The 22,332-nt window shown below is 47.7% G+C and overlaps 10 protein-coding genes across 10 annotated transcripts; 5 read left to right on the top strand and 5 right to left on the bottom strand.

The window, feature by feature from the left end:
- Positions 1 to 18: 18 nt before the first annotated feature.
- DFL_004035 (uncharacterized protein) lies at positions 19 to 993 on the bottom strand (the record flags this gene model as incomplete). The annotated part of the gene is made up of 3 exons (XM_067633062.1): positions 19 to 85; positions 147 to 742; positions 832 to 993. The coding sequence occupies 3 exons, from the start codon at positions 991 to 993 to the stop codon at positions 19 to 21; spliced, it is 825 nt and encodes a 274-aa protein (XP_067491268.1).
- Positions 994 to 1,647: 654 nt separating this feature from the next.
- DFL_004034 (uncharacterized protein) lies at positions 1,648 to 3,908 on the top strand (the record flags this gene model as incomplete). The annotated part of the gene is made up of 10 exons (XM_067633061.1): positions 1,648 to 1,678; positions 1,791 to 1,819; positions 1,916 to 1,975; positions 2,050 to 2,192; positions 2,257 to 2,409; positions 2,480 to 2,597; positions 2,658 to 3,001; positions 3,066 to 3,180; positions 3,239 to 3,339; positions 3,398 to 3,908. The coding sequence occupies 10 exons, from the start codon at positions 1,648 to 1,650 to the stop codon at positions 3,906 to 3,908; spliced, it is 1,605 nt and encodes a 534-aa protein (XP_067491267.1).
- Positions 3,909 to 4,423: 515 nt separating this feature from the next.
- On the bottom strand, positions 4,424 to 5,915 carry DFL_004033 (uncharacterized protein; the record flags this gene model as incomplete). Its single annotated transcript, XM_067633060.1, has 2 exons — positions 4,424 to 5,529; positions 5,594 to 5,915. The coding sequence occupies 2 exons, from the start codon at positions 5,913 to 5,915 to the stop codon at positions 4,424 to 4,426; spliced, it is 1,428 nt and encodes a 475-aa protein (XP_067491266.1).
- Positions 5,916 to 6,702: 787 nt separating this feature from the next.
- Positions 6,703 to 9,022, top strand: DFL_004032 (uncharacterized protein; the record flags this gene model as incomplete). The annotated part of the gene is made up of 9 exons (XM_067633059.1): positions 6,703 to 6,727; positions 6,794 to 6,826; positions 6,891 to 6,946; positions 7,008 to 7,054; positions 7,123 to 7,264; positions 7,333 to 7,662; positions 7,728 to 8,203; positions 8,270 to 8,427; positions 8,487 to 9,022. 9 exons carry the CDS (start codon positions 6,703 to 6,705, stop codon positions 9,020 to 9,022), a joined length of 1,803 nt encoding a protein of 600 aa, XP_067491265.1.
- Positions 9,023 to 9,459: 437 nt separating this feature from the next.
- Positions 9,460 to 10,881, bottom strand: DFL_004031 (uncharacterized protein; the record flags this gene model as incomplete). Its single annotated transcript, XM_067633058.1, has 2 exons — positions 9,460 to 10,106; positions 10,626 to 10,881. The coding sequence occupies 2 exons, from the start codon at positions 10,879 to 10,881 to the stop codon at positions 9,460 to 9,462; spliced, it is 903 nt and encodes a 300-aa protein (XP_067491264.1).
- A 2,214-nt stretch (positions 10,882 to 13,095) lies between these two features.
- DFL_004030 (uncharacterized protein) lies at positions 13,096 to 13,960 on the top strand (the record flags this gene model as incomplete). Its single annotated transcript, XM_067633057.1, has 3 exons — positions 13,096 to 13,278; positions 13,326 to 13,647; positions 13,716 to 13,960. The coding sequence occupies 3 exons, from the start codon at positions 13,096 to 13,098 to the stop codon at positions 13,958 to 13,960; spliced, it is 750 nt and encodes a 249-aa protein (XP_067491263.1).
- A 1,028-nt stretch (positions 13,961 to 14,988) lies between these two features.
- On the bottom strand, positions 14,989 to 16,057 carry DFL_004029 (uncharacterized protein; the record flags this gene model as incomplete). Its single annotated transcript, XM_067633055.1, has 4 exons — positions 14,989 to 15,388; positions 15,448 to 15,650; positions 15,710 to 15,957; positions 16,033 to 16,057. The coding sequence occupies 4 exons, from the start codon at positions 16,055 to 16,057 to the stop codon at positions 14,989 to 14,991; spliced, it is 876 nt and encodes a 291-aa protein (XP_067491262.1).
- A 557-nt stretch (positions 16,058 to 16,614) lies between these two features.
- Positions 16,615 to 17,877, top strand: DFL_004028 (uncharacterized protein; the record flags this gene model as incomplete). The annotated part of the gene is made up of 4 exons (XM_067633054.1): positions 16,615 to 16,667; positions 16,774 to 17,009; positions 17,072 to 17,621; positions 17,676 to 17,877. 4 exons carry the CDS (start codon positions 16,615 to 16,617, stop codon positions 17,875 to 17,877), a joined length of 1,041 nt encoding a protein of 346 aa, XP_067491261.1.
- A 279-nt stretch (positions 17,878 to 18,156) lies between these two features.
- DFL_004027 (uncharacterized protein) lies at positions 18,157 to 20,590 on the top strand (the record flags this gene model as incomplete). The annotated part of the gene is made up of 8 exons (XM_067633053.1): positions 18,157 to 18,385; positions 18,483 to 18,493; positions 18,565 to 18,653; positions 18,742 to 18,967; positions 19,029 to 19,176; positions 19,241 to 19,906; positions 19,970 to 20,325; positions 20,396 to 20,590. 8 exons carry the CDS (start codon positions 18,157 to 18,159, stop codon positions 20,588 to 20,590), a joined length of 1,920 nt encoding a protein of 639 aa, XP_067491260.1.
- Positions 20,591 to 20,880: 290 nt separating this feature from the next.
- Positions 20,881 to 22,193, bottom strand: DFL_004026 (uncharacterized protein; the record flags this gene model as incomplete). Its single annotated transcript, XM_067633052.1, has 2 exons — positions 20,881 to 21,091; positions 21,148 to 22,193. The coding sequence occupies 2 exons, from the start codon at positions 22,191 to 22,193 to the stop codon at positions 20,881 to 20,883; spliced, it is 1,257 nt and encodes a 418-aa protein (XP_067491259.1).
- Positions 22,194 to 22,332: the final 139 nt, after the last annotated feature.

The following is a 22,332-nucleotide window of genomic DNA, read 5'->3' as shown; positions in this document are numbered from 1 at the left end:
TGGTGCACCTTCGTATTATTAGAATAGTCTATTCCAGTTGGTTTCACTTTCTTCATCGTCTCCACCGGGGGTTCGTTTCGGATCTCTAGATCATGGTGCCTCGTTCGAAACTATCCCGAATTTCTGACGTATATTTGTTATAGTACCGAGCAAGTTTCTGGTTGAACTGCTTGTTCTTGTCGTTGATATAGGTGATATCGTCGTCGTCTCCCTTCCTCTGTCTCTTGGTTCTGACCTCGTCCGCCTTCTTCAGGTCCGATACAAGTCTATCAACCGCATCCCTGCTGGGTTTGTTGTTGACGAAGGCGAGAGATGTCCCGTCAGCGTAGAATTCGCCAGTCTCGTCGATAGCGATCAGTTCCCCGTCTTCCGTTTCGTAAACCTGGCCGTCCTTGGCGATCTTTGCTCGTTCCTTCGCGTAGCCCTCCAGATCTGGTTCGATATTTCGTAATTGTCGCTTGTAGACCTTCTCAGCATTTTGCCGGAAGTCTTGGAAGGCCGCATCCTCTCGATGTTTCTTCTTCTTTTCCAGCCTCTTATCCCATTTTTCGCTTTCTTCGACGGTCCAGTCCCATGCACGTTTTCGCTCGAAGTCTCCACCCTCTTCTGCTATTTCGGCCTTTTCGAGTTTCTCTTCAGCATCGGCTTTCCGTCTTTGCAGGATGGCAATTTCCCGGGGGTCGACAGCTTGTCGTTTCCTTTCGGCATAGACTTCCTTGCGATTTGTATCTACCGAAGATTTCTAATTTTTTTGAGACGGAAGGGGTTAGAGGTACTGTTCGAGGTAGAATGAATACATTTAGGCTACAGAGTTTTGTGGTGGATACGTACTGCACGGGCCTGGAGGGCTTTGAATCGCGCCATACGATCTTGTGCTGGGTTTGATTTTGATTGTTGTTCGGGCTGTGGCGATGAGTCCCTGTCGCTGGAAGAGGATGATTCGCGATCATTGTGATTTTCGGGTTTCGGCGATGTCGCGTTCGAGCCAGCCATGGTGAAAGAGAGAGAGGGGTGTCTGGTGTAGAAATATGCTGTATTGAAGGAAGTTGAATGTTGGGGTGTCGTGAGAGAGGAGGTGTTTGAAATCGAATAGAGGATTGTAGGGTAGAGAGTGCGTGTCGATGGTGCAGGTGGTGTTAGGAGGTTAAGCCAGCCAGCCAGCCCCGGGGATCCCCGGTACACGCCAAGACACAAGTAAATGCCGTTGTATTCTGTCTTGGCATATACCGGGACCCTGGTACCTGGTAACAGCTGACCCCGGGAGCTGACGCCGACTTACGCCGACTTTGGGGAGTCCGACTCGAAGCCAGGTGTGTATTACTCCGTAATTGGGCTGGTCTTGACGATTACCGTAACTCGTTCCTGGCCAGCTTCTGCTGCTGAGTACCAATACCAAAAGTAAATTACTTTTATATCCTTCTTCTCTTTTTCTCCTAATTCTAACTAACCGACTTCTGAAAGCATAGCATTAACATAGCTGGCAAGCATCTCTAGAGCAGAGCAGAGCGTGCTCCTTACTCGAACCCTCAACTTCGGGCCACACACGTCCATCCATTACTTCCTTAGCTCTCCAGCTTCGAATCCTTCCTTCCTGCCTCATCCCTTTCTTATCATTCCTTGAAACTACAGATCCTGCCTTTGCCGACCATGTCACGATTCGTGCGCTCCTCGAAGTACCGTACGTAATACTGCTCTACTAGACCGTCCCGTCACGAGACACCGTCACCGCTGAATTCTTAAACATCAACGTTGTGTCCCTGACAGCTCTAACTCGATTGGTTGTCACGCAGGTCACGTCTTTGGTAGACCGACGAAAAAGGTACCTTCCCTTATCTTTAGGCTCCACACGCCAGCTTCCTACGAAGCATAACCAATAAGAATAAGAATTAAAAAGACGACTAATAAATTTCAATAGGAACAATGCTACGATAATCTCCATATCTCCAAGAATGCTTGGGATAGCAACTTAATCAAAGTACAGATACACTAGAACGTTCGCGAGACCGATGAGGGACAGTTGCTAACCAAGAACGTTTTCGACGACAAAAGGCAAACCCGAAATACCTTTCCGTTAACTGGGAATCCGGTGGTGGAGGCGCGTTCGCCGTTATTCCTCATGGTGAGAGAGGAAAGCTGCCGGACCAGATCCCTCTTTTCCGTGGTCATACTGCTACCGTGCTGGATACCGATTGGTATGCTGTTATGCTGTCAGATCGTCTATGGGTGATGCATTGTTTCTGAGAGTGATTGTGCTAGGAACCCGTTCCATGACGATATCGTCGTTTCCGCCAGTGACGATGCCAAAATCTTCGTTTGGAAGGTCCCCGAGGACTTCACCGTCCATGTCGACGAAGAGGAGCTTCCATCCAAGGAGGTGAAGCCTGAAGCTCGTCTCAGCGGTCATCAGAAGTACGCTTCCCCTCCCTCCCCGGTCATAACGGATGGACAGGCATGTGCTCACGGTGCTATTGGTGTATAGGAAAGTCGGACATGTTCTCTTCCACCCTGCTGCCGAGAATGTCCTAGCCTCGAGCTCCGGTGATTTCACAGTGAAGATCTGGGATATCGTTGTTGGTCAAGCTAAACTGACTTTGAAGGTGAGAATGCTTACTCGAAACCCTATATTTTACAAAACAGTTTTTAACAAACAAGGATAGCATCTCGATGTCATTCAAAGCATGTCCTTCAACGCCGATGGCTCAATCCTCGCTACCACCAATCGTGATAAGAAGCTACGTCTTTGGGATCTTCGCCAACAGGCCCCTGTCTATGAGGGGCCAGGCCACGCCGGAGCCAAAAACTCGAGAGCGGTCTGGCTCGGTGAATTGGACCGTATTGCAACAACTGGTTTCTCCAAAATGAGTGATCGTCAACTTGGTCTCTGGGATATTAGAAAGCCTGAGGAGCCAATTGGTGGGTTCCAATTGCTTGACTCCATGTCAGGTGTCTGCATGCCTTTCTGGGATGATGGCACCAAGTGCTTGTATCTTGCTGGCAAGGGGTAAGTCTCGTGCCATGATTCGATGCGTTTATTTGGTTAGTTCCTGCGCTAAAGTTTTATAAAGTGACGGTAACATCCGATACTACGAATACTCCAACGATGACTTCGTTTTCTTGTCGGAATACAAGTCTTCCGACCCTCAGAGGGGTGTCGCCTTCGTTCCAAAGCGTGGCGTTGATGTAAGTTCATACTTCTGTGGGCCATAGAATTCGAATTGTGCTAATATACGACGGATAGGTTAAAGAGAATGAAGTCATGAGGGCTTACAAGACCGTCAATGATCTCTACATCGAGCCAATTTCTTTCATCGTTCCTCGGAGAGCAGAAACTTTCCAAGAGTAGGCCCAAACCTCGTGACCGGACCGAAGTATAGGGGTCATTCTAACGTCTTAACAGTGACATCTACCCAGATACCCAAAGTGGAAAGCCAGGCCTTACTCGTGACGAATGGTTCGGTGGAAAGAACGCTTTACCTCCAACCTTCAGCCTCGGCACACTGTACTCAGACGACTATGTTCCCCCGGAACCCTCAGCTGCCCCGGCTCCAAAGCACGAACCTGTCTTTTCCCCAACCACCCCGGTCACACCTGTTATCGCTAAGGAACCAGAACCTCCAGCACCGGAGCCAGTCGCTGAGGCCGCTCCCGAGCCAGAGACCCCAACCGTCGTTGTCGAAGCTCCAAAGGAGGCTCCAGCTCCAACTCCAGTCGTAACTGTTTCTCCACCGGAGTCTTCTTCCACGCCGGCTGGACCAGCCGTTGTAGCACAGGACCTTAATGGTGTCCTTTCTACCCTCCAGCTCCTCCATCACAACCTGGCAGCTCAATCTCGTGCGATTGCTCAACAGCAAGACATTTGTTCCAAACTGATCAAGGAAGTTGAGGCATTGAAGGCTAAAGCCAAGTAAATTGGTTTTCTCTTCTTCTTTTTCTTAGGTTTGACCCGGTAGGCACCTGGTCTACAAGTTAAGTTTCACCAGTTCTGGCTTTAAACGGCTTATAAAACACCTTCGTCTATTTTGTGAAAGTAGCTAGTAGCTCGCTAGACGTTTACATTGGGTACTTGATCCAGACGAACAGCCTTCCCTCCCTCACTAACATTGTTTATATTGTGTACCCACTTGGATTTGTACTTAGCGGAGTCACTTTCTTGCGTTCTCCCTCTCGCCCAAAGTGTTTTTTTCATCTTCAAAAAACGACAAAAAATGAAATACCCGTTTTGTGGAACATATAACTCTCTATAGTCTTGTGTGGCTCTATAGCCGTAGATAAAAAAAATTAATTAGTATTACTAAGCTAAGGAAGCAAGCGGCTCCAAAAGGACGACGCCCTAAGATAGATAGCAAGGAGGATAATTGCTCTACCCAATATTATTACAATAGAATTCAAGAAGGGTATACTATACGTGTGCCCCCGCATCTCTTTATTTTGTCACCTTGGTCTTCTTCGTCGGCGGGAGAAGTTCCTCTTCTTCCTCGTCTTCTTCGACGGTGGAAATCAAACCCGCCGGCCGCTTCCCAGCAATGACTCTCTTGCCCTTCGAGGCCGCCTTGGTTTTTACGGCCTCCGATCCTAAAGCCGCCAGATAGGCTTCGTAGTCGCTATGAACCCTTTCATACGTCTCGTGGAGCTTCTCACCCCTCTCCTCTCTCTCCAATTGCATGAGAACATCCTTGTTATGCCTATACAACCTATCCTTCACGTATGTCATATACCTCTCCAGCTGTTCGTCGTATTTAGGACCCTTGGTGATCAGGATATGCTCCAGAAGCATCAACTCGATGACCCGTTGGAACTGCCTCATCGGCATTTTAGCCTTTGCTCTCTCCGTGTCGATCCATTCTCTGGATTCTTTTCTACCCAGCAGTGATTCGACGGTTTCATCATTTATGAGTGATTGTTTCTTTAACCTCTTGTAATCACAAAAATCTCTCAGTTTCTCGAATTTATCCGATGGGTCTTCAACCACGATTTCCTTAACTTTGTCACTGGACAGGTATTTGTCGACGATTACTTCATAAAGTTTCTTTCCATGTTGTTTCCCCTGGTACGGCGTCAGGATTAGGAATTGGGAGATCCTAGCTCTGTATTGATGCGGGAATTCCTCCGGTCTGATTATTAATTCCTCCTCCTTCTCCTTCTCCTTCTCCTTCTCCTTCTCCTCCTCCTTCTTCTCCTCCTTCTTCTTCTTGTCCCCTTTTTTTGCTATGAAGTACCAGTATTTGTGGACCGTACAGTAACCGACAAAGGAGAATTGGTCGTCAGGGAGATGTTCGTAGAGGAAGAAGACGTCCCAGCGGTCACGGAGGTATTCTTCGGGGTCGGAGAGGTCGATTGCGCTACCGGCTTCGATGAAGAAGGGGACGAGGAGTTGGCTGTTTTTGATGAGAAGTTGTGCGGCGGGGTCGGAGAGGTTGGTGTGGTAGATTTCGAAAGTGGAGGAGGTGGTGGAGGAGCTTGGGTAGGTGTGGATGAGAGTGCCTGGAGGTGCAAAGGTTGATGGGGTGAGGGTTAGGGATTTGGGGGTTCCTGTTGTATTTTGAGCGTTAGTATGGGCGTATATGATATAAGGGATACAGAAGGGGAATGGTACCCTCAGGAAGATACGCTTTGAAAACATCCTCTACTTCATCGATAGTTGCTTCATCATCACCATCTGATCCGCTACCACCGGGCGCAGATAACTTTTCGTCATAAGTGACATTTAAAGAAGGCGACATGTCATCCTGACGGAATATAAGGTCGACGGCGAGGTTCTTGTAGCCGTAGATTGCCTCGTTCTCGAAGAATTGATGGGTATATGTTGGATGGAAGGTCTCGGTGGACTTGGAGGACGGGAAGGATGTTGGGGGGACGAGGGAGATGGAGATGGCGCTTGAGGCGTCCGGGATTGTCCATTCGTCAGAGTCGGCCATAGTTGCTTTATTCTATCCTAAGAATTCTTAAAAGGAAAGTGGTGGTAGTGGTAGTGGAGTCAGAGTTGGAGTTAAGGTTGAAGATGAGGATGAGATGAGAGAGAGATGGGGTTGAGGCTGGAAGACGCGACTCGCTGGGGGACAGCTTGCTTGGCCAGTCGCACGGAAACCGTGTTGGGAGGTTGGCTGTCAGGCCGACCACGTCCAGTTCGCCTGCCGCATTTCTGTCAAAGAAAAACGCAGCTCCCCGCAGCAGTGCGCCCATTATATGTCTGTACTCGATGCTCTTTTTAACTTATAGACCAGCCAATGACCGGTTATACACTAGTAAATATCTACACCATATTGGAGTAGGTAGTATACAAGCTAAAAAAGACATCCGTACGGAGTAATGCATGTGGTTAAACTCGAGCGAGCTCTCTGCGACCGACGCAGTGCGGTGCTAGTTTGAGACAGAAAACCTTCACAACTTTTTTTTTTCTCGACTAGCTTTGAGCGATCCAGTGAAAAGGAACCCACCTTGATTCCACCTGAAGTCTCACAACAGCGCCGCCGCAACTGTTTATTTATTTCATTCGCTCTTCTATGACTCTTTGACGCGGGTAGACTGGTTGTTTTTTTTCTTCACATCATTCTGGTAGATCCTGCAACCTATAAACTTCCAACGGGAGACGACCGAGCTCGAGTTTGGTGCATCGCCCAGTTTAACATCCAACACTTCTACCCTTATAGACTTCAATTTTTTTCGATTTTAAACATCTGAGAGTCTTGTCAAGAATCAAGCAATATGAAGTACGTTTTGGTTTCTGGAGGTAAGCTATATATTATATCGGCCTTGTCTTCAGTTACAGCTGCTAATTCGAATTGGATATTCGCAGGTGTCATCAGCGGAATCGGCAAGGGCGTTATAGGTTCGACTTCAACAGCTCGATCTCCATTTATATGAACACTCAATTGACGGATCTCCTTCTACAGCTTCTTCCACAGGATTGCTGCTGCAGACAACAGGCCTTAAGATATGTCATCTCCTCGTCCTTTCATTCAACATGATCCAACAGGCTGACCTCGTATATCCACATCTCCGCCATCAAGATCGATCCCTACATGAATATCGATGCCGGAACGATGGCTCCCACCGAGTATGCTTTACTATCCACCGATACAATCCCTCCTCGATGACACATAGGACTTATTATTTGGGTTATAGGCACGGTGAATGTTTCGTTTTGGACGACGGCGGTGAAGTCGATCTCGATCTTGGCAACTACGAGAGATACTTGAACGTCACTTTGACGAAAGAACATAATATCACTACGGGGAAGATCTACCTTCATGTCATTGACAGAGAGGTGGGTATCTTTGGAGAACTTTTCAACTTTGGGGGATCTTAATGCTGAAAACAACGAGGGAGGTTTAGAGAAAAGGAAACTACCTCGGAAGAACAGTCCAAGTCGTTCCGCACATCACCGATGCTATTCAAGACTGGATCGAGCGAGTCGCCAAAATACCCGTCGACGAATCCGGTGAAGAACCGGAGGTTTGCATCATTGAATTGGGAGGTACCGTCGGAGACATTGAATCGGCCCCGTTCATCGAAGCCATGCGTCAGCTCAGACGCCGTGCCGGAAAGGGAAATTTCATGCAGATTCACGTCAGTTTGATTCCAGTCATCGGTGGTGAACAAAAGACCAAGCCGACTCAGGCTGCTATTCGTGAGGCCAGGAGTTCAGGTTTGGCACCAGATTTGGTAAGTGGATTTTCCCCAACCGAGGGTTACGATGAGCCTCAATGCTAACCCAGCATGTGGTATAGATTGCTTGTCGTTGCTCGGAAGCTCTATCCCCATCCACTGTCAACAAAATTGCTATGTTCTGTCAGGTCGAGCCTGAGGATGTCGTCCAGGTCGTCGATGTCAGCTTGACCTACAAAGTCCCGCTGCTACTCGAACAGCAAAAACTCGTCCAACTCCTCCAGACCACACTGCACCTTGACCAAATCTCAATCCCACAACAGTTATCGATCAGAGGCCAGAGCACTTGGTCAAGATGGAAGACGCTCGTTCACGCCGCTACTACCCTACATGATGAAGTCAAGGTTACGCTCGTTGGAAAATATACCTCGCTTCACGACAGTTACTTGAGTGTTACCAAGAGCTTGGAGCACTCTGCCATGCACTGTGGTAAGAGGTTGGTTTTGGAATGGGTGGATTCGTCGGATTTGGAACAGGAGATGGCAAAGACCAACCCTGCCAAATACCATAGAGCATGGCATATGGTCTGTACCGCCAAGTAAGTCGATATCTCTCCAACTATTACGACGTCAGGAGATCCTAATATGAGCTCTCAAACCTACAGCGGTATCATTGTCCCCGGTGGATTCGGAACTCGAGGCACAGAGGGTATGATCGCAGCCGCCCATTGGGCCAGAACACAAAAGGTGCCATATCTTGGAATCTGCCTCGGCATGCAAATCGCCGTCATTGAATTTGCAAGAAACGTTTGCGGCTTAAAAGGTAGATAAAATACTCCTTCCGAGACCGGTTCCTATGTGATTGCTAACATGCAACAACAGAGGCAACATCGGAAGAGTTTAGCGAAGAACCCGGGAAGCTGACGACACCTATCATTGTTTTTATGCCCGAAATCGACAAGGAGACCATGGGAGGAAACATGCGCCTCGGCATCCGTCCCACCATCTTCCAACCAGACACGGAGTGGTCAAAATTGAGAGAACTATACGGTCAACCCGATCAAATTCTTGAACGACACCGTCATAGATACGAAGTCAACAACAAATATGTTGAAAAACTTGAGGCCGCCGGACTTCCATTCATTGGTAAAGATACTGCCGGTGAAAGAATGGAAGTCATCGAATTGAAGGATCACCCGTGGTTTGTCGGTGTGCAATATCATCCTGAGTATCTGTCCAGGGTGTTGAAGCCGAGCAAACCTTATTTGGGCTTCATCGCGGCGGCTTGCGGGTCCCTGGATAAGCTGCTGGAAGCGAACCGTAGAGGCGTTTCTTTGCAGAACCATTTCACCAACCGTATTGTTCCCGAGTTTGAAGAAAGGCTCAAGTTGACGAACGGGGAAACTACAACTGCGTAGGTGGCTTTTTGCCAGATCTCAAGGGTTAGGGGAAGATATAAGGTTTTCCTTTCCGTGCATGGAAAGGGCTTAGACCAACAGGGTCCAATATATTGGTTTTTATATTACTTTTGGTACCTATAGATCGAATGAGCGGGGTAGATTTTCTAGAATCGGGTGTTTCCGAATTTTACATTCGTCATGTACGCTTAATATTACAAACGGTTAATATGAAATCTCCAGATTCCGAGATCTTTAGTCGGCTTGCTTGAGAAAGAGATATAGATTATGTACAATACACGGGTTTTATCCATAATAGATCTACAAGATCCTGGCCTCCCTGGTCCACCAACCTGCACAAAGATACCCAGTATCTTCGGAGAAATCACAAAACAAGGACCCGCAGGTTATAACAAAAGCGCAAACAGCACTTCCCGTACGTATACGTATGCCATACCTTACTCAATCGCCTTCATCTCATTCGCTACTTCCTCCCACTGTCCGCCCATAATTAAATCATTGCGTGCTTTATACATCTCAGCCAACTTGACAGCCGCACGAATAATTCCCGACGCAGCGGCAACAGAAAGGTTATACTCCGCTTCTTCTCCTCTCCCCACCTTACCACCACCATCCTTAATCTGTAAAACCCCAAGTTCATAATAAGCCTCCGCCTCCCCAAACTCCTTCGCCCTCTCGAAAGCCTGAACCGCCACATCCCGTTTCCCCATAACCACAGCCTGCCTCCCCATTACCAAACATGCTTTCCCACTACCCGCCTCCGCGGCTTTTGTCCAATATTCTTGTGCCTTTTGTATACTTTTTGCGTTTTGGTATGTTTCTGCGATCAATTCGTGGGCTTCGGGGATGTTTGTGGTGTTCGCTAGATATAATAGTTTTTTCCAGATTCGGGTGGTTTCGAGGAGGGGGATGCTACGGATGGTGGAAATTTTGGATTTTGCGGATTTGAGGATCGCGGGGGGGTCGTTTAGGAGTTCGGCGAGGGTTAGGAGGTCGGTTTGGAGGGGGGTGTTATTGGTGGTGTTTTGGGATTGCTGGAGGATGAGGGCGAGGGAGGTGAAGTTCGAGGGGGAGAAGTTGTGGGCTGAATGGTGTTTACCTTTTCATGAGTACCCTTTTTTTTTTAACAAAAAATGTAGAGAGTTTGAATACGTGGTTATCGGGGAGAAGTTAGAAGCGCAAGCCCTTTGTGACGTCTGAGTACGAGACCCGACCAGCGCGAGCTGTGGATCCATGAAAATTGTATCTTCATTTCGTGGGAAGCGGGATTTCAAGATACATGATGAAGATTTTGTGGGCGAGCCCGGTCTCGTGAACCAGCCTTTTCCACAATAGCCTGTAGCTGCCGTCAAATATGCGGCATCCTTTTGGATATCCTGGAACTGACAATAAAAGAGGGGATTAAGGCCAAGGGTTCATCCGATCAAGCCTTCTGGGCCTCGGAGTCCAGACCGTCGATATCCAAATCGAAACAAAAGATTTCAAGCTCGGACTTCGAAAAAAAGGATCCTGCAGATATAAAAGAAAGAAAAGGAAGGAAAACAAAATACCAAGAACGAATTACCGCCGAACATCTGGCACCAACGAGCCCAGCTAAACTTACCTTTACAGATATTTGCCACCGACACGGCCTGCTGCTGCTGCATCTGCAAGGCGTTATTTCCCTGCATATCCTGCTGTGTTGTTTTCCATATCGCAGAAAGAACTGTTGTTGCTTCGACTTTGTTGCATTTTAGAAAGCCGCTTTTTTGAGCCGAAGCAAATACGGCATCCGGAGGGAGGATCCGGGCAAAGTCTGGTGGCTTCGTGGATCCTAGGAATTTGTAGGCCGATGAAACAGCGGCACGGGAAGCGGTCATGGTGGTGATGATGGAGTTTGCAATTGGTTCTGCATGACGATAGCAGCAACTTGGAGATGCAGGACGTTTCTTTTGGGATAGAGGATGAATAGAGTTTATGTGGGTCTGGGGAGGTTGAAATAGAGAATACGTACTCGACCGGTTACCGAAAGTCAGGGACCCCAAAGCTAGCTCTAACCGTCTATAGCTATCGACCTGCGCTGCACTATGTGAGGTATTCCTACTGGGCACCGTAATCCCTATAACCGTACTAGTTATGACACTTCGTATACTATGCGTATATATACTTCTCTTTAGTACTTGTACTGAGTTTTGAAGAGCTTTGGGGATCGAATTGTTTTTGCACTATAGCCAACAAGATCAATTTACCTATTTACTTAGTACTTCTTGTGTAAGATGTTTTATAAAGTGTTTAAAGCGCCGAAGCTATCTTCGGCAGTCCTCGTCACCAAACTGTGCTAGGAGCAGTGCTATAGCTATACAGGCGGATATCGTTTTTCCGTCTCAGAAACCCGTTAACCTTCAGTTTCCCATACCAGTATACTACATATTTATGCATACTACCGCTCTAATCTCTATCAGATCTAATGGATTTTGTATGCACACGGATTATCCCCGAGTAGTTCTCCTTTTGGTGCTAGAGTACTATGTCGTCGAATGACTCGCTGCGTCGAATCACCACACAAAGAATCAGCAGACCCGAAACTGGGTTTCAACGATACAAGCTTCCTCCTAACCGATGCCCTCTGCAGCCTTGCGGCAGGCCCTAATAGCCATTTCTAAAGAAAATAATATATTTGTTTAATCTTAGGCGAACATTGCCACTTCAACAGTCTCGACGGAGAAACGTAGGTAGGTGCATAAAATTATCCACCTCTTGATTTCTTGAAAGATCGACCGCTATATTCTGTTAAGGCTTTAAGTTGAATTCCGATACCTGAAAGTATGGAATTTCCCTGATCTACCATCTGACATCTTAAATCAAACATGCTAGCCCAATCGATCTAGCCATAGATCGACTATGCCTAATTATTGCAGTTAGACGCAATGCTATAATGGCCCTCCGCAGCTTAAGACCTACTTAAAATGAGGGGCTCTTGGGTGGAGAACAATCCATTTCAACCTTCGAATCGTCAATGCGTGGTGGATACTTGGTTTTTGAAACTCCCTCGGCTATGTCTGTAAAAGGGAAAAGATGCAGGTTAAGCATAAAAATGTCTTCTGCATATGCATTAAACACATCCCTTTTTAACAAAGGAGATCGTCGAATTCAGTTACGCTTACTTACCAGGACCCTGTTGGTCTTAAGGAATCCACTGAGGCTTCCGAAAATACGCGATATGAATCGAAGTCTATATGCGTATCGTTAGATTCCGAACACGATGGATCGCTTGGAGACGCGTGCATTACATTAGCTTAGCTTCGGTTCGTCTTCTTGGCTGACGAATGGGATGCGGAAATATTGAAACGAACATAGTCAAAGTCCGTATGTATCTCTTAATTATTAGCACGGTAGCTCGTACGGTATCCCGATTGTACGGTTGTATCTTTTCAACCACAACGTGCAAATTAAAAAAGAATATATACCCATTTACTGCCCGTTAATCAGTTACATAGCGAATTTGCAAAAGAAAAGTTGAGCTCATGAGCTCAATACGACGTCGAAGAGCGGAAACTAGATTTCGGGTTAATCAAGTGAAATCGAAGTATGTATGCATTCTAGCTGTACGGCTCCCGGGCGGGGAGTTGGTTTTTCGGGGTGTATAAATATTACTCCAGATGAGCACCTCCCTGTCTATCTCTACTATTATCGTTAAACTACAAACTCGCCACCATTGATCAAACTCTGTGAAAGCCAGGACATTCTCAAAACCAGAGTTCGAGTTCCTTTTTCCACGGCTCACGGAGCGCCTTCCTACTATCTTGTCTACTACCTCTATATATCTATCATTTCATCTTTACACGCGTGCCATCCAACTTACTATCCCTAAAATTGCAAAAAGGCTTAGAGACGTATCCTACATTCTTTGAGTAAGCACGTATTCTTACCGCTGCTTCTTGTCACAACCGGAGACAGCCCTCCCAAACAATGAGTTCTATGACTACGATCGAGCAAATGGACCGTATGGCCGCAGAAAATACGAGAACCCACGAGCACTCACCGAAACAGGACTGTTCCGAAAGTGGATGCGGTCTTTCATTTTCACACACACCATGGGTCCACAGCCTCTTCAGCAGCGTGCCGCGCTCGTGGAAAAGTATAATCATATAGTCCGTGATGGATTCCATGATTGGAGGAGCACGTCATGTGATATTTCCCACAAACCTAAAAACGAGGTTAGCACCGCTGCGCACGAACTTCATTGTAACCATCGTCGGATTGCGTTGAATTATATTGTAGGCGCTCCGTTTGAGATCCACCTTCTGATTACGAGGCTATACAGGTTAGGGAGCCTGTTTGGCACAAAGGCCGTCTTTTGAAGAATGAGGCGGGGAAGTATATTCACGCATTTGAACTTGGTTTCACCGGGCATGGAACTCGGTGGCTCGATGCTAATCCCGACGAAGGGGCATACCAACTTATGCCCATTGTCACCAATATGGCTATTATCATCGAATCGCTGATATCGAAGGGCGTGGAGAAGCCACTAAACGAACTTTCGGAGCTACACGCTGCGGTCCTTCCTAAGGACGAAGAATTCAATGAGCAAGCAAAGCAATCGGAACAACCACGCCGTGATTTAACCCACCTAATCCTCTACGCCCGTATAATCGAAAAAAAATTTACGGCAAGCGATTCGCGGAGAAGATGCGACAAGGCAAAAAATTCGAAGCCCGTGAAAGAGTTACAGCGTTGATGGCAGATATTCCCGAACCAGAGGCTCAAAAGGCATTAGCAGAGTTCGGAAGAGATCGGAAGAATTACAAGTACGATTCGATTGATATTCAGAAGTTTGAGACAATGACGCCGGGTTTTTTCACTGGAGCATATGCAAGCGATCAAGAAACTTTGGGCTGGGATGGTGTCGAAGAAGCCTTCCGAATCGTATGTTTGGACGAAAACGGTAGCTCAAGTTGATTTCAACATTAGTGAAGTTGTGGGGATCGATCTTGACGCCTTTGAGACGCCCAGATCGAATGGAGGTGTCGATTTGGCTAGGTACGGGTTAGAAAGTGTGGTTTCATACAATCAAGATCTAGGGCAGAAAGGATTACCGCCTGTTTCCTCAGTTTGAACTAGATTCTCACAGATTGACCTAAGGGTTGACTAGATCGACAAACTTTGAATCTATTTAGATCTTTCGTATCTTTTGCATATATGGCGGGGTTACCGGATGATTCTCTAGTTATCTATAGTCTGAGTCGATCGGTTAATTACGAGTCTCCTGTAATGTAATATACGTATGGACGGTATATTCTAGCGCCGACAACGCATATTACTTCTCCCAACCGCAATCTGGCAATCTTATCCTTTTACCATCATGGCTCTTAAATAACAATCTGCAAGATTTCAAGTAAATTCGTGCAAAGAATATACCACAGCAAAGTGTGTTGTGTCGACGTCGACAGCGTTACACGAAAGGTCGAGTATTCAGATTAGGTAATCGCCCAAATCCGACAGGGTGCAGCAGTTACACCAATCATATCGGTTTTAAAACCAAAGCCTAGACCCTCTTCGAGCTCTCAAGCACCGTGCATTTTATTTTCGTCATAGTTGGTTTTTCTATAATACAAGACACACAGCAACCAAATAAAAGAATTCCCAGGAGATGCAGCAAAAGGTTCCTAATTTCCCGGGATCGCGGCTCCTGGATAATATCACCTATTGCAAAGCCGGGAAAAAAAACACCCACAACGAGCAACCGAAAAACACAGAAACAACGGAAAGCATAGAATGACGAAGGAGATATTCAAAAAGCAGAAAGAGGTATCACTACACGAAAAGGGGGATAGAGGTCTTGAAAAAGGTGGCCACGAGCAATAACAAAACAAAAAAGGATCTTTTTGGGTCGTCAAGTAACAATCAAGATTTGAAAATGAAAGGACGGACGGGTAAAGTCGCATTTGCCAAGTGAGGGGTTAATGGCGGATATCAGACGACAGCGCTCACAAAAAGCTCTGGCGCTGGTTGACGGCAGTGAATCCCCCGGAAGCTCTGGGAGGGGACTCATCGCGATCGTGGAATGATGGGTAGTCTTCCTCGGTCGCCATGGGGTCCCCTCTCTCACCCCTTTCTGAAGTTTCGTTCGGCAACGGGGTGTTCTCATCCTGAGATGGCTTTATTGCATCCGCTTCGGCTGCGCGAGCACGGTTGTAAGCAACAGTAGCCATCCTGGCTTCGTATCGCAGCTGTTGATAGCGCAGACGTTCTGTCTCTGCCTCGTCGAAGTATGGCTGACGGGCATTAGGCGTCAGCTCCTGCCAGGCTTTTGATAGTTCCCTAGATATATCAAATTCTGGATCGGTCGCATTCTGGATCATATGATCACGTTGGTGGTCGCAGAATCTAGAATCGTAAATATTAGCTGGGAGCATGATTTCTCTGATTTGAGTTTAAAGACTTACATCGTGTATGCGTTCCTTGGCTTCTGGTCACGGTCACGAGCTGGACCGAATCGTCCCATCCCCTGTGGAGTTCTGCCTCGCCCACCCTGACCAAGGAAGGCGTCGCCATCAACATTCGCTTGGGAGAATGGGGAATCGGGTCTATCCTGGCCATTAGGGCCCTCCCGTCGAGGCCTCTTTAGTCGCAACGGCTTCTCGTGTGGCTGCAAAGCACCAGTTAGTTCGATTTGGCTCAAATAAGGGCTCTCTGGGGATGTCGTACAGTAGGCGGAGGTGATGGAGTTCCATCAGAGTCGTCCATACGAGGGTCAATACGTCGCTCGATCTCTCGGAGCAAAAGGGAACGTTCAAGGCGCAGTCGCTGGATACCGCGACGCAAGCGGTGGTTCCGAACGACAAGCTGGTCGTTCGCATTTTCGCACTCTTTAAGTCGCTTTTTGAGGTCGATGCATTTCTGGCGATATGCTTCCTCAACAGAAGCTGGCAGGGCGGGAGAAGAGCTGACCATGGCTATAATGTATACGAGATCCAGAGGTTAGAAACGGACGGACTTAATTCGACGGCCGAGGTATCATGCGGTGGTACCTGTAAGCTTTTGGTCGCGAGGCATCGATCGGCAAACACGGTACCGTTGAAGGTGGTGCCAAGGATGGAATAGCGCTGCCGCTTAGAAGAGATCAGTACTGTAGATGGATGTCGGTCCCTGAAGATTGAAGCCAGAGGCGAGATGCGATTGTGGCGAGGGAGGCTGGAGGTGAGGTTTGTTGGCGATGGCGATGATGGAGGTTTACGTTTGGAGGTTGGTGGGTTGATGATGGAAGAAATCCAAACTGGAACGGAAGGTTGGCTTTGAATCCCCAGAACGTCCATTGAATCCCAACCTCACCTCACCTCACCCTACCACTCAAAGCCGCACACACGCCACCATCGCTTTCGCCTTCAATAACCACCACCGGTTTAAGTCAATTGGGTCATGGGTTTGCGCTGACTGGTGATGCTGGGGCGCTAGTTACTGAAATACCTGTGAAGTTTGGATATTAGGGTCCTCGGCTGGGGTTGAGTGAGATCCGGATTCCTGGGTGTGGTTGCTCAAGCCGTTGTCGCTTCCCCTCTGCTGTCGCCAACTTCCAACCTTTCTAGAGACATCATCGCCACAACTTCGCAGCCATGGCGGGCGGATTCTGGTGGCTACTCCTTCTCAGCTTCGTCATCGCATCTACGTATGAATTGCCACATTTTCTTCGCATGGTAGCTCTGCCGGAGCTCCCTTCGTTCTCTCCAGATGGATATCGGATGACGCTGACGGTTTTGGATATCATGGATAAGATCGATTGCTGCTGGCGTTCTACCTCTTGCCCTTTCGCTCTCACGAAGGAGAATTCAAGCCATCTCGAGCTTTGGAATGGGGCTTCTTGTCGGGACTTCCCTCATCGTAATCATCCCGGAAGGAGTCTCCACGCTTTACAGTGCTTACGTCGAACCCGAATCTCACCACACCGCAAATCCGAATGCCATCCGATCCTTCTTGTCATACCGGGACGACGATGCACATGACCACGATGGTGAGAGCTTTATCACTTGCCACATCGGAACTAGGTTGCTAATATGGCTCTGGCGGAACTAGAATCAGAACACCATGATGCATCCCCTGAACGATACATTGGACTGGCTCTTGCCGTCGGGTTTGTCTTTATGTACTTGATCAACCTCCTCTCCATCTGGTCAACTCGTACCAATGAACGAGCCTATTCTACTTTCTCAATGAATAACCTCCGGTCATTCAGCCCACCAGAGTCTATTGAAACGCCACTCACGTCTAGCCGTTCCTTCTCAACAACCTTAGGTCTCCTAATTCATGCCACAGCCGATGGAATTGCTCTCGGCGCCACTGCCAATTCTTCGAAGCCATCTCTTGGGCTGATTGTCTTCTTCGCTATCATGCTACACAAAGCTCCGGCAGCGTTTGGATTGGTTGCTATACTGTTGAAGCAAGGGCTTAGCAAGCGGCAGGCCCGTACTCATCTCATAGCATTCAGTCTCGCGGCCCCGGTTGGCGCCTTTGGTACCTGGCTCGTAATATCTGTCCTGGGAGGCAGAGGTGATACGGAGGACCACCATCAGACTACAGAATGGTGGTCCGGGATCCTCTTGCTATTCAGTGCTGGCACTTTCTTGTAAGTTGTTCGCTCGATTTCATTTTCAAGAAGGTACGCTAATAAAATTTACAGATTCGTAGCAATGCACGCCATGCAAGAAATCTCAGGTGGTGGCCACAACCATGGTACAGGATCGCATAGCCACGAACTTCGGATGCAAGATATAGACACCGCTCCAAACGACGACGGGGATAAAATGCAAAATGCGCTCTTGACGGTTGCCGGGATGTTGGCGCCCTTGATCACTTATCTCGGGCCACACCATGCGCACTAGGAAGATGCGCATCACAGATATGAATTGTAAGATATATCGGGCGAACTGTAAGCTAGGTAACGACACGACAAATGATCATCCCATTGGTGGGGTTTTGGATCGGGACACTTCTAAAATTTTGTAGCGCATCGCTGGGCCTTTTTATTCTTATTTCATATTACTGTTTGGCGTTCTTAGGAAATAGATGCATGGCGTTTACCCGGAGGTAGGCCTCTTCGTCTATGTAAGATAGCGAACGATATATGTACTTTGCCATCAAGAACGGTCGTGATAAATGTCATGAAACGTGCTGTATCGCTGTACCGCCACTATCGACCGATATCGATAACGAGAGCGTCTACTTGTGTTGTCTTTGGTGGGGCAGCTGCACGCACAAGCTCGAAAAAGTCAAAGCCGCATTTTTGCTGCTCCCCAAAATTTCACACGTCCTGGCAGCAACAGTACGGTTTCAACATACGACGCATTACCAATCTCCGTCCTTCAAACGTGGCATCAGAAGTTCAGATCCGTAAGTAGCAGTATACAATACAAGACCCGTTCCCGGTTGTTCGGTACATTCCAAAGCTTGTATGACAAACTTTGGAAGCTCACAAAGTCTGCATTAGTTTGCACCCACGTACATACCCTCGTCGCAACCTCGAAACTTCAACTCCTCCACCATCGATAACCCCGTATTTATACCGATAGTTCACGTGGAAATCGTCTGTTAAGCTCAATATGTCGTTGTCGATACCAGCTGCGCCGTCGAGCGGGCTGTTCAAGAGCGGCTACACCACGTAAGTCCAACTATGACCCCCAAATCCCTGCAAATCCTATCCTTTACGATGGTCATGATATCTTATAATATATCCACGGATGAAACAGACAAAGCAACGAAGATGGCGCCGTCCTCCGAAACATTGATGCCTGCCAGGCCCTTGCCAATACGGTTAAGACTAGCTTCGGCCCGTACGGACGAAACAAGATTGTCATCAACCACCTTCAGAAAATGATCTTAACGAACGATGCTGCCACGATACTACGAGAATTGGATGTCGTTCATCCGGCGGTTAAGATTGTGGTTATGGCTACACAGCAGCAGGAATCCGAGGTATTGAACGTTTTGTTGTAGAAAGATATAAGGAAGGAGCAGCTAATGAAGTAAACGGTAGTTGGGAGATGCGACGAACTTGGTTATCGTTCTCGCAGGAGAATTGCTTACCATGGCGGAGAATCTGATACGCATGGGTGGTCTCCAACCCTCGGATATCATACAAGGATATACCAAGGCACATCTATTTGCGCAGAAGACGTTAGAAGGTACTAGATCAGTTCTAATGAATTGGTGAGATACGAAAATCTAATATATAAACGACGATAATAGAGCTTAGCCACGACACTGTCAAAGATGTTCGAAACAAGGCCGAACTCAGCAAGGCCCTGAGTACAGTCATCGCGTCAAAGCAATACGGAAATGAAGATATCCTCGCCGACCTTGTTGCCGAAGCCGTTTTAACCGTCCTACCAAAGGATCCCAGCAACTTCAACGTCGACAATGTCCGTGTCGTTAAGATCATGGGGAGTAGTTTAATGCAGAGCCAGGTCGTCAAGGGAATGGTATTCGGACGGGAACCGGAAGGAAGCAAGAAGTCTGCGTCGAAATCCAAAGTCGCTGTCTACGCTTGCCCGATAGATACTACCCAGACGGAAACGAAGGGTACAGTCCTTCTTAAGAATGCACAAGAAATGCTTGATTTCACAAAGGGCGAAGAGTCTCAGTTGGAGGGTATCATCAAGGAGATCTATGACTCTGGAATCAGAGTTATCGTTGCAGGAGCTACTGTTGGAGAGCTTGCATTGCATTATCTGAATCGATATGATATCTTGGTTATCAAAGTGCTTAGCAAGTTCGAGTTGAGGAGGCTTTGTCGTGTTATCGGCGCGACTCCGCTGGCTCGATTGGGTGCACCTATGCCGGATGAGATGGGTAAAGTCGATGTTGTGGAGACTTTGGAGATCGGTGGGGACCGTGTTACTGTTTTCAGACAAGGTAGGCAGGCCTTGATATTATTAAATGCGATATGACGACGTATTAACCTGAGGCGGTATTTAGAGAACGAGAGCACCAGGACTGCCACAATAGTCATTCGTGGAGCTACTCAGAACTACCTCGATGATGTTGAAAGGGCGATCGATGATGGCGTTAATGCCGTCAAGGCTATTACCAAAGATGCCCGCCTGGTTCCGGGTGCCGGTGCCACTGAAACACAGCTGATGCAGCGAATAGTCGCATACGGAGACAGGACTCCGGGTGTTCTTCAATATGCCATTCAGAAGTACGGCCAGGCATTCGAAGTCGTCCCTAGAACCTTGGCTGAGAGCGCGGGGTTGGACGCTATGGAAGTTTTGAGCAAATTGTCAGCAGCACACAACAAGAGGAGCGACTGTACTACCGGTGTGAGCTTTGATGTGAGTCTCTCGTTTGGATAAGTTTCCCTCGACATGTTAGATGATTGCTAATGTGAACGTATCCCTGCAGGAGGAGAAGGGCTCTGGAACCGCTGACGCTGTGGCAACCGGCATCGCCGATTTGTTGTCGAGCAAGAGCTGGGCTATCAAGCTTGCTACCGAGGCCGTGTGTACCGTTCTTTCCGTTGATCAAATCATTGTTGCTCGTCAAGCAGGAGGGCCAAAGCCGCCAGCTCCAAACCCAGGCTGGGATAACGATGATTAAATTTAGGAGCGATATTACTAAGTTAAAAAAAAGTATGGCATGATCTCGGCGTTCATGAAATCGCTAGCTAGAATGCATTCTGTTCTTTCTATCATTCTAGGCCTAAAGGATATCCTAGATTTAAGGAAATTTTCTAGTGAAATGAGCAGTCTAGGCGTTTACAGATACCGCCTACGTAGTGTGATCGGGCGGGGTAGAACATGAAGTAGATGCAGTGAACTAAGGATATATGCGCAGGCTTTTTTGGGGATAAGAAATGGGTTATAGAATTTTAGACAGAAGAAAAGAGTTTACCCTGTAAGATAGAGAACGAAGAATCCAAGGAAACTTCCAAGGATACCTAGTGCGCAATATGCGCTTGTGAACATGAGTGGAAGGAACTCGAGTCTGGATCCGAAGATCGCGAAGTGGAAGAGTTCGGTGTAGAGGATGAGAGGAACGCCTACGGTCATGTAGACGATTTCAAAGCGATCGAGGAGGAAGATTCGTTGGGATTTCGCACTACCGAAATGCTATTAGTGAACGGTTTGGATTGCGAACAGGGTATGGGGACATACACCGGAACGACTGTATCGAACGTCATGAAGAATACCATAATCCACAGAATTGTGTAGGCCGACTTGATGGGAAACTCGGCAGCTTTGAACACGAGTGGGAATAATGAAATGTGACCGGCAATTGCAAGCGGCCTGAAAGCTCCAAGATACCGTCTATCTTGCAAAGCGAGTAGGCTGAACGGTACCAATGGCAACAAAACGGCTTTCTCATGAACATGCCATCCGAACATGAACGATGCGAACCCACACAACGTAACAGCGCCTATAAACCTAGTCGGCGTGGGTTGCAAAAAGACCTTGACGAGGCAAACCAGTTGAACCGCCAGGGTCAATACAAATGTCACCCTTGGTGGGATATTTGGCAGCACAGCGAACGACGTATCTCCCACTAATCCTCTGGTGGCCGAACCCAAACTAGCTGAATCAATATTTAGGTTAAGCCTCGGCGCTACGTGGATAAGAATCCGGTCTGCAAAAGCGTATAATGCCCAAGCGTTTGGCGCCCAATATGCGTGACATAATCCCCGAGAGAAAGGGAATAATCGACTAAGCAACTGGGGGATTTGACCGATCGCTACAAAGTAGCCGAAGGCAACGCTAAATATTGAGACGATTGAAACTCCGAGTTTGATGCAGTTGAAGAGTCGAACGTCGAGTAGGTTTTTGCCTAAGCAGTATCTACGGAGGAGGTAGGCGAAGTAAGCTGGGGCGATGTAGAGGTAGATATGCTTGAAGCAGAGTAGGATGGCGAATAGAATACCGCTCCGGAGAAGGTTGTCGGTCAATGCATCGGTTAGGGAGAAGATGAGGATACCGAACATCATGCCGTTGTATTGGAAGTGGATATGGTCGATTATCAGGAAAGCTGGAGACAGAAGGAGCGACAGGGCGATAATATTGGCGCCTTTCTTCGTCTGGGGATTCGTCTGAACATTGACGAATCTTCGGAGTGAAAGGACCAATACTAGTTCCGTAACAATGACACTCAGCCGCTGGAAATAGACTGTTTCAACGGAGGCGTAGTTGAGATTCTTGACTTGAAGCATGCCCGGGTCGAAGAACTGGGCGACTTGGGAAAGGACCCATTCGAAGGCTGCGAAGAAGGGAGGATAGTCCAACGTCCATTCTGATGTATCCTACGATGGTGATTGCCTTTTTTTAGTCGCGTTCAAAATTGAAATTGAG

This window comes from Arthrobotrys flagrans (genome assembly GCF_004000055.1).
Source record: "Arthrobotrys flagrans strain CBS H-5679 chromosome Unknown unitig_0, whole genome shotgun sequence".
Classification (NCBI taxonomy): domain Eukaryota; kingdom Fungi; phylum Ascomycota; class Orbiliomycetes; order Orbiliales; family Orbiliaceae; genus Arthrobotrys; species Arthrobotrys flagrans.
This window is presented reverse-complemented; position numbering and strand designations above follow the sequence as displayed.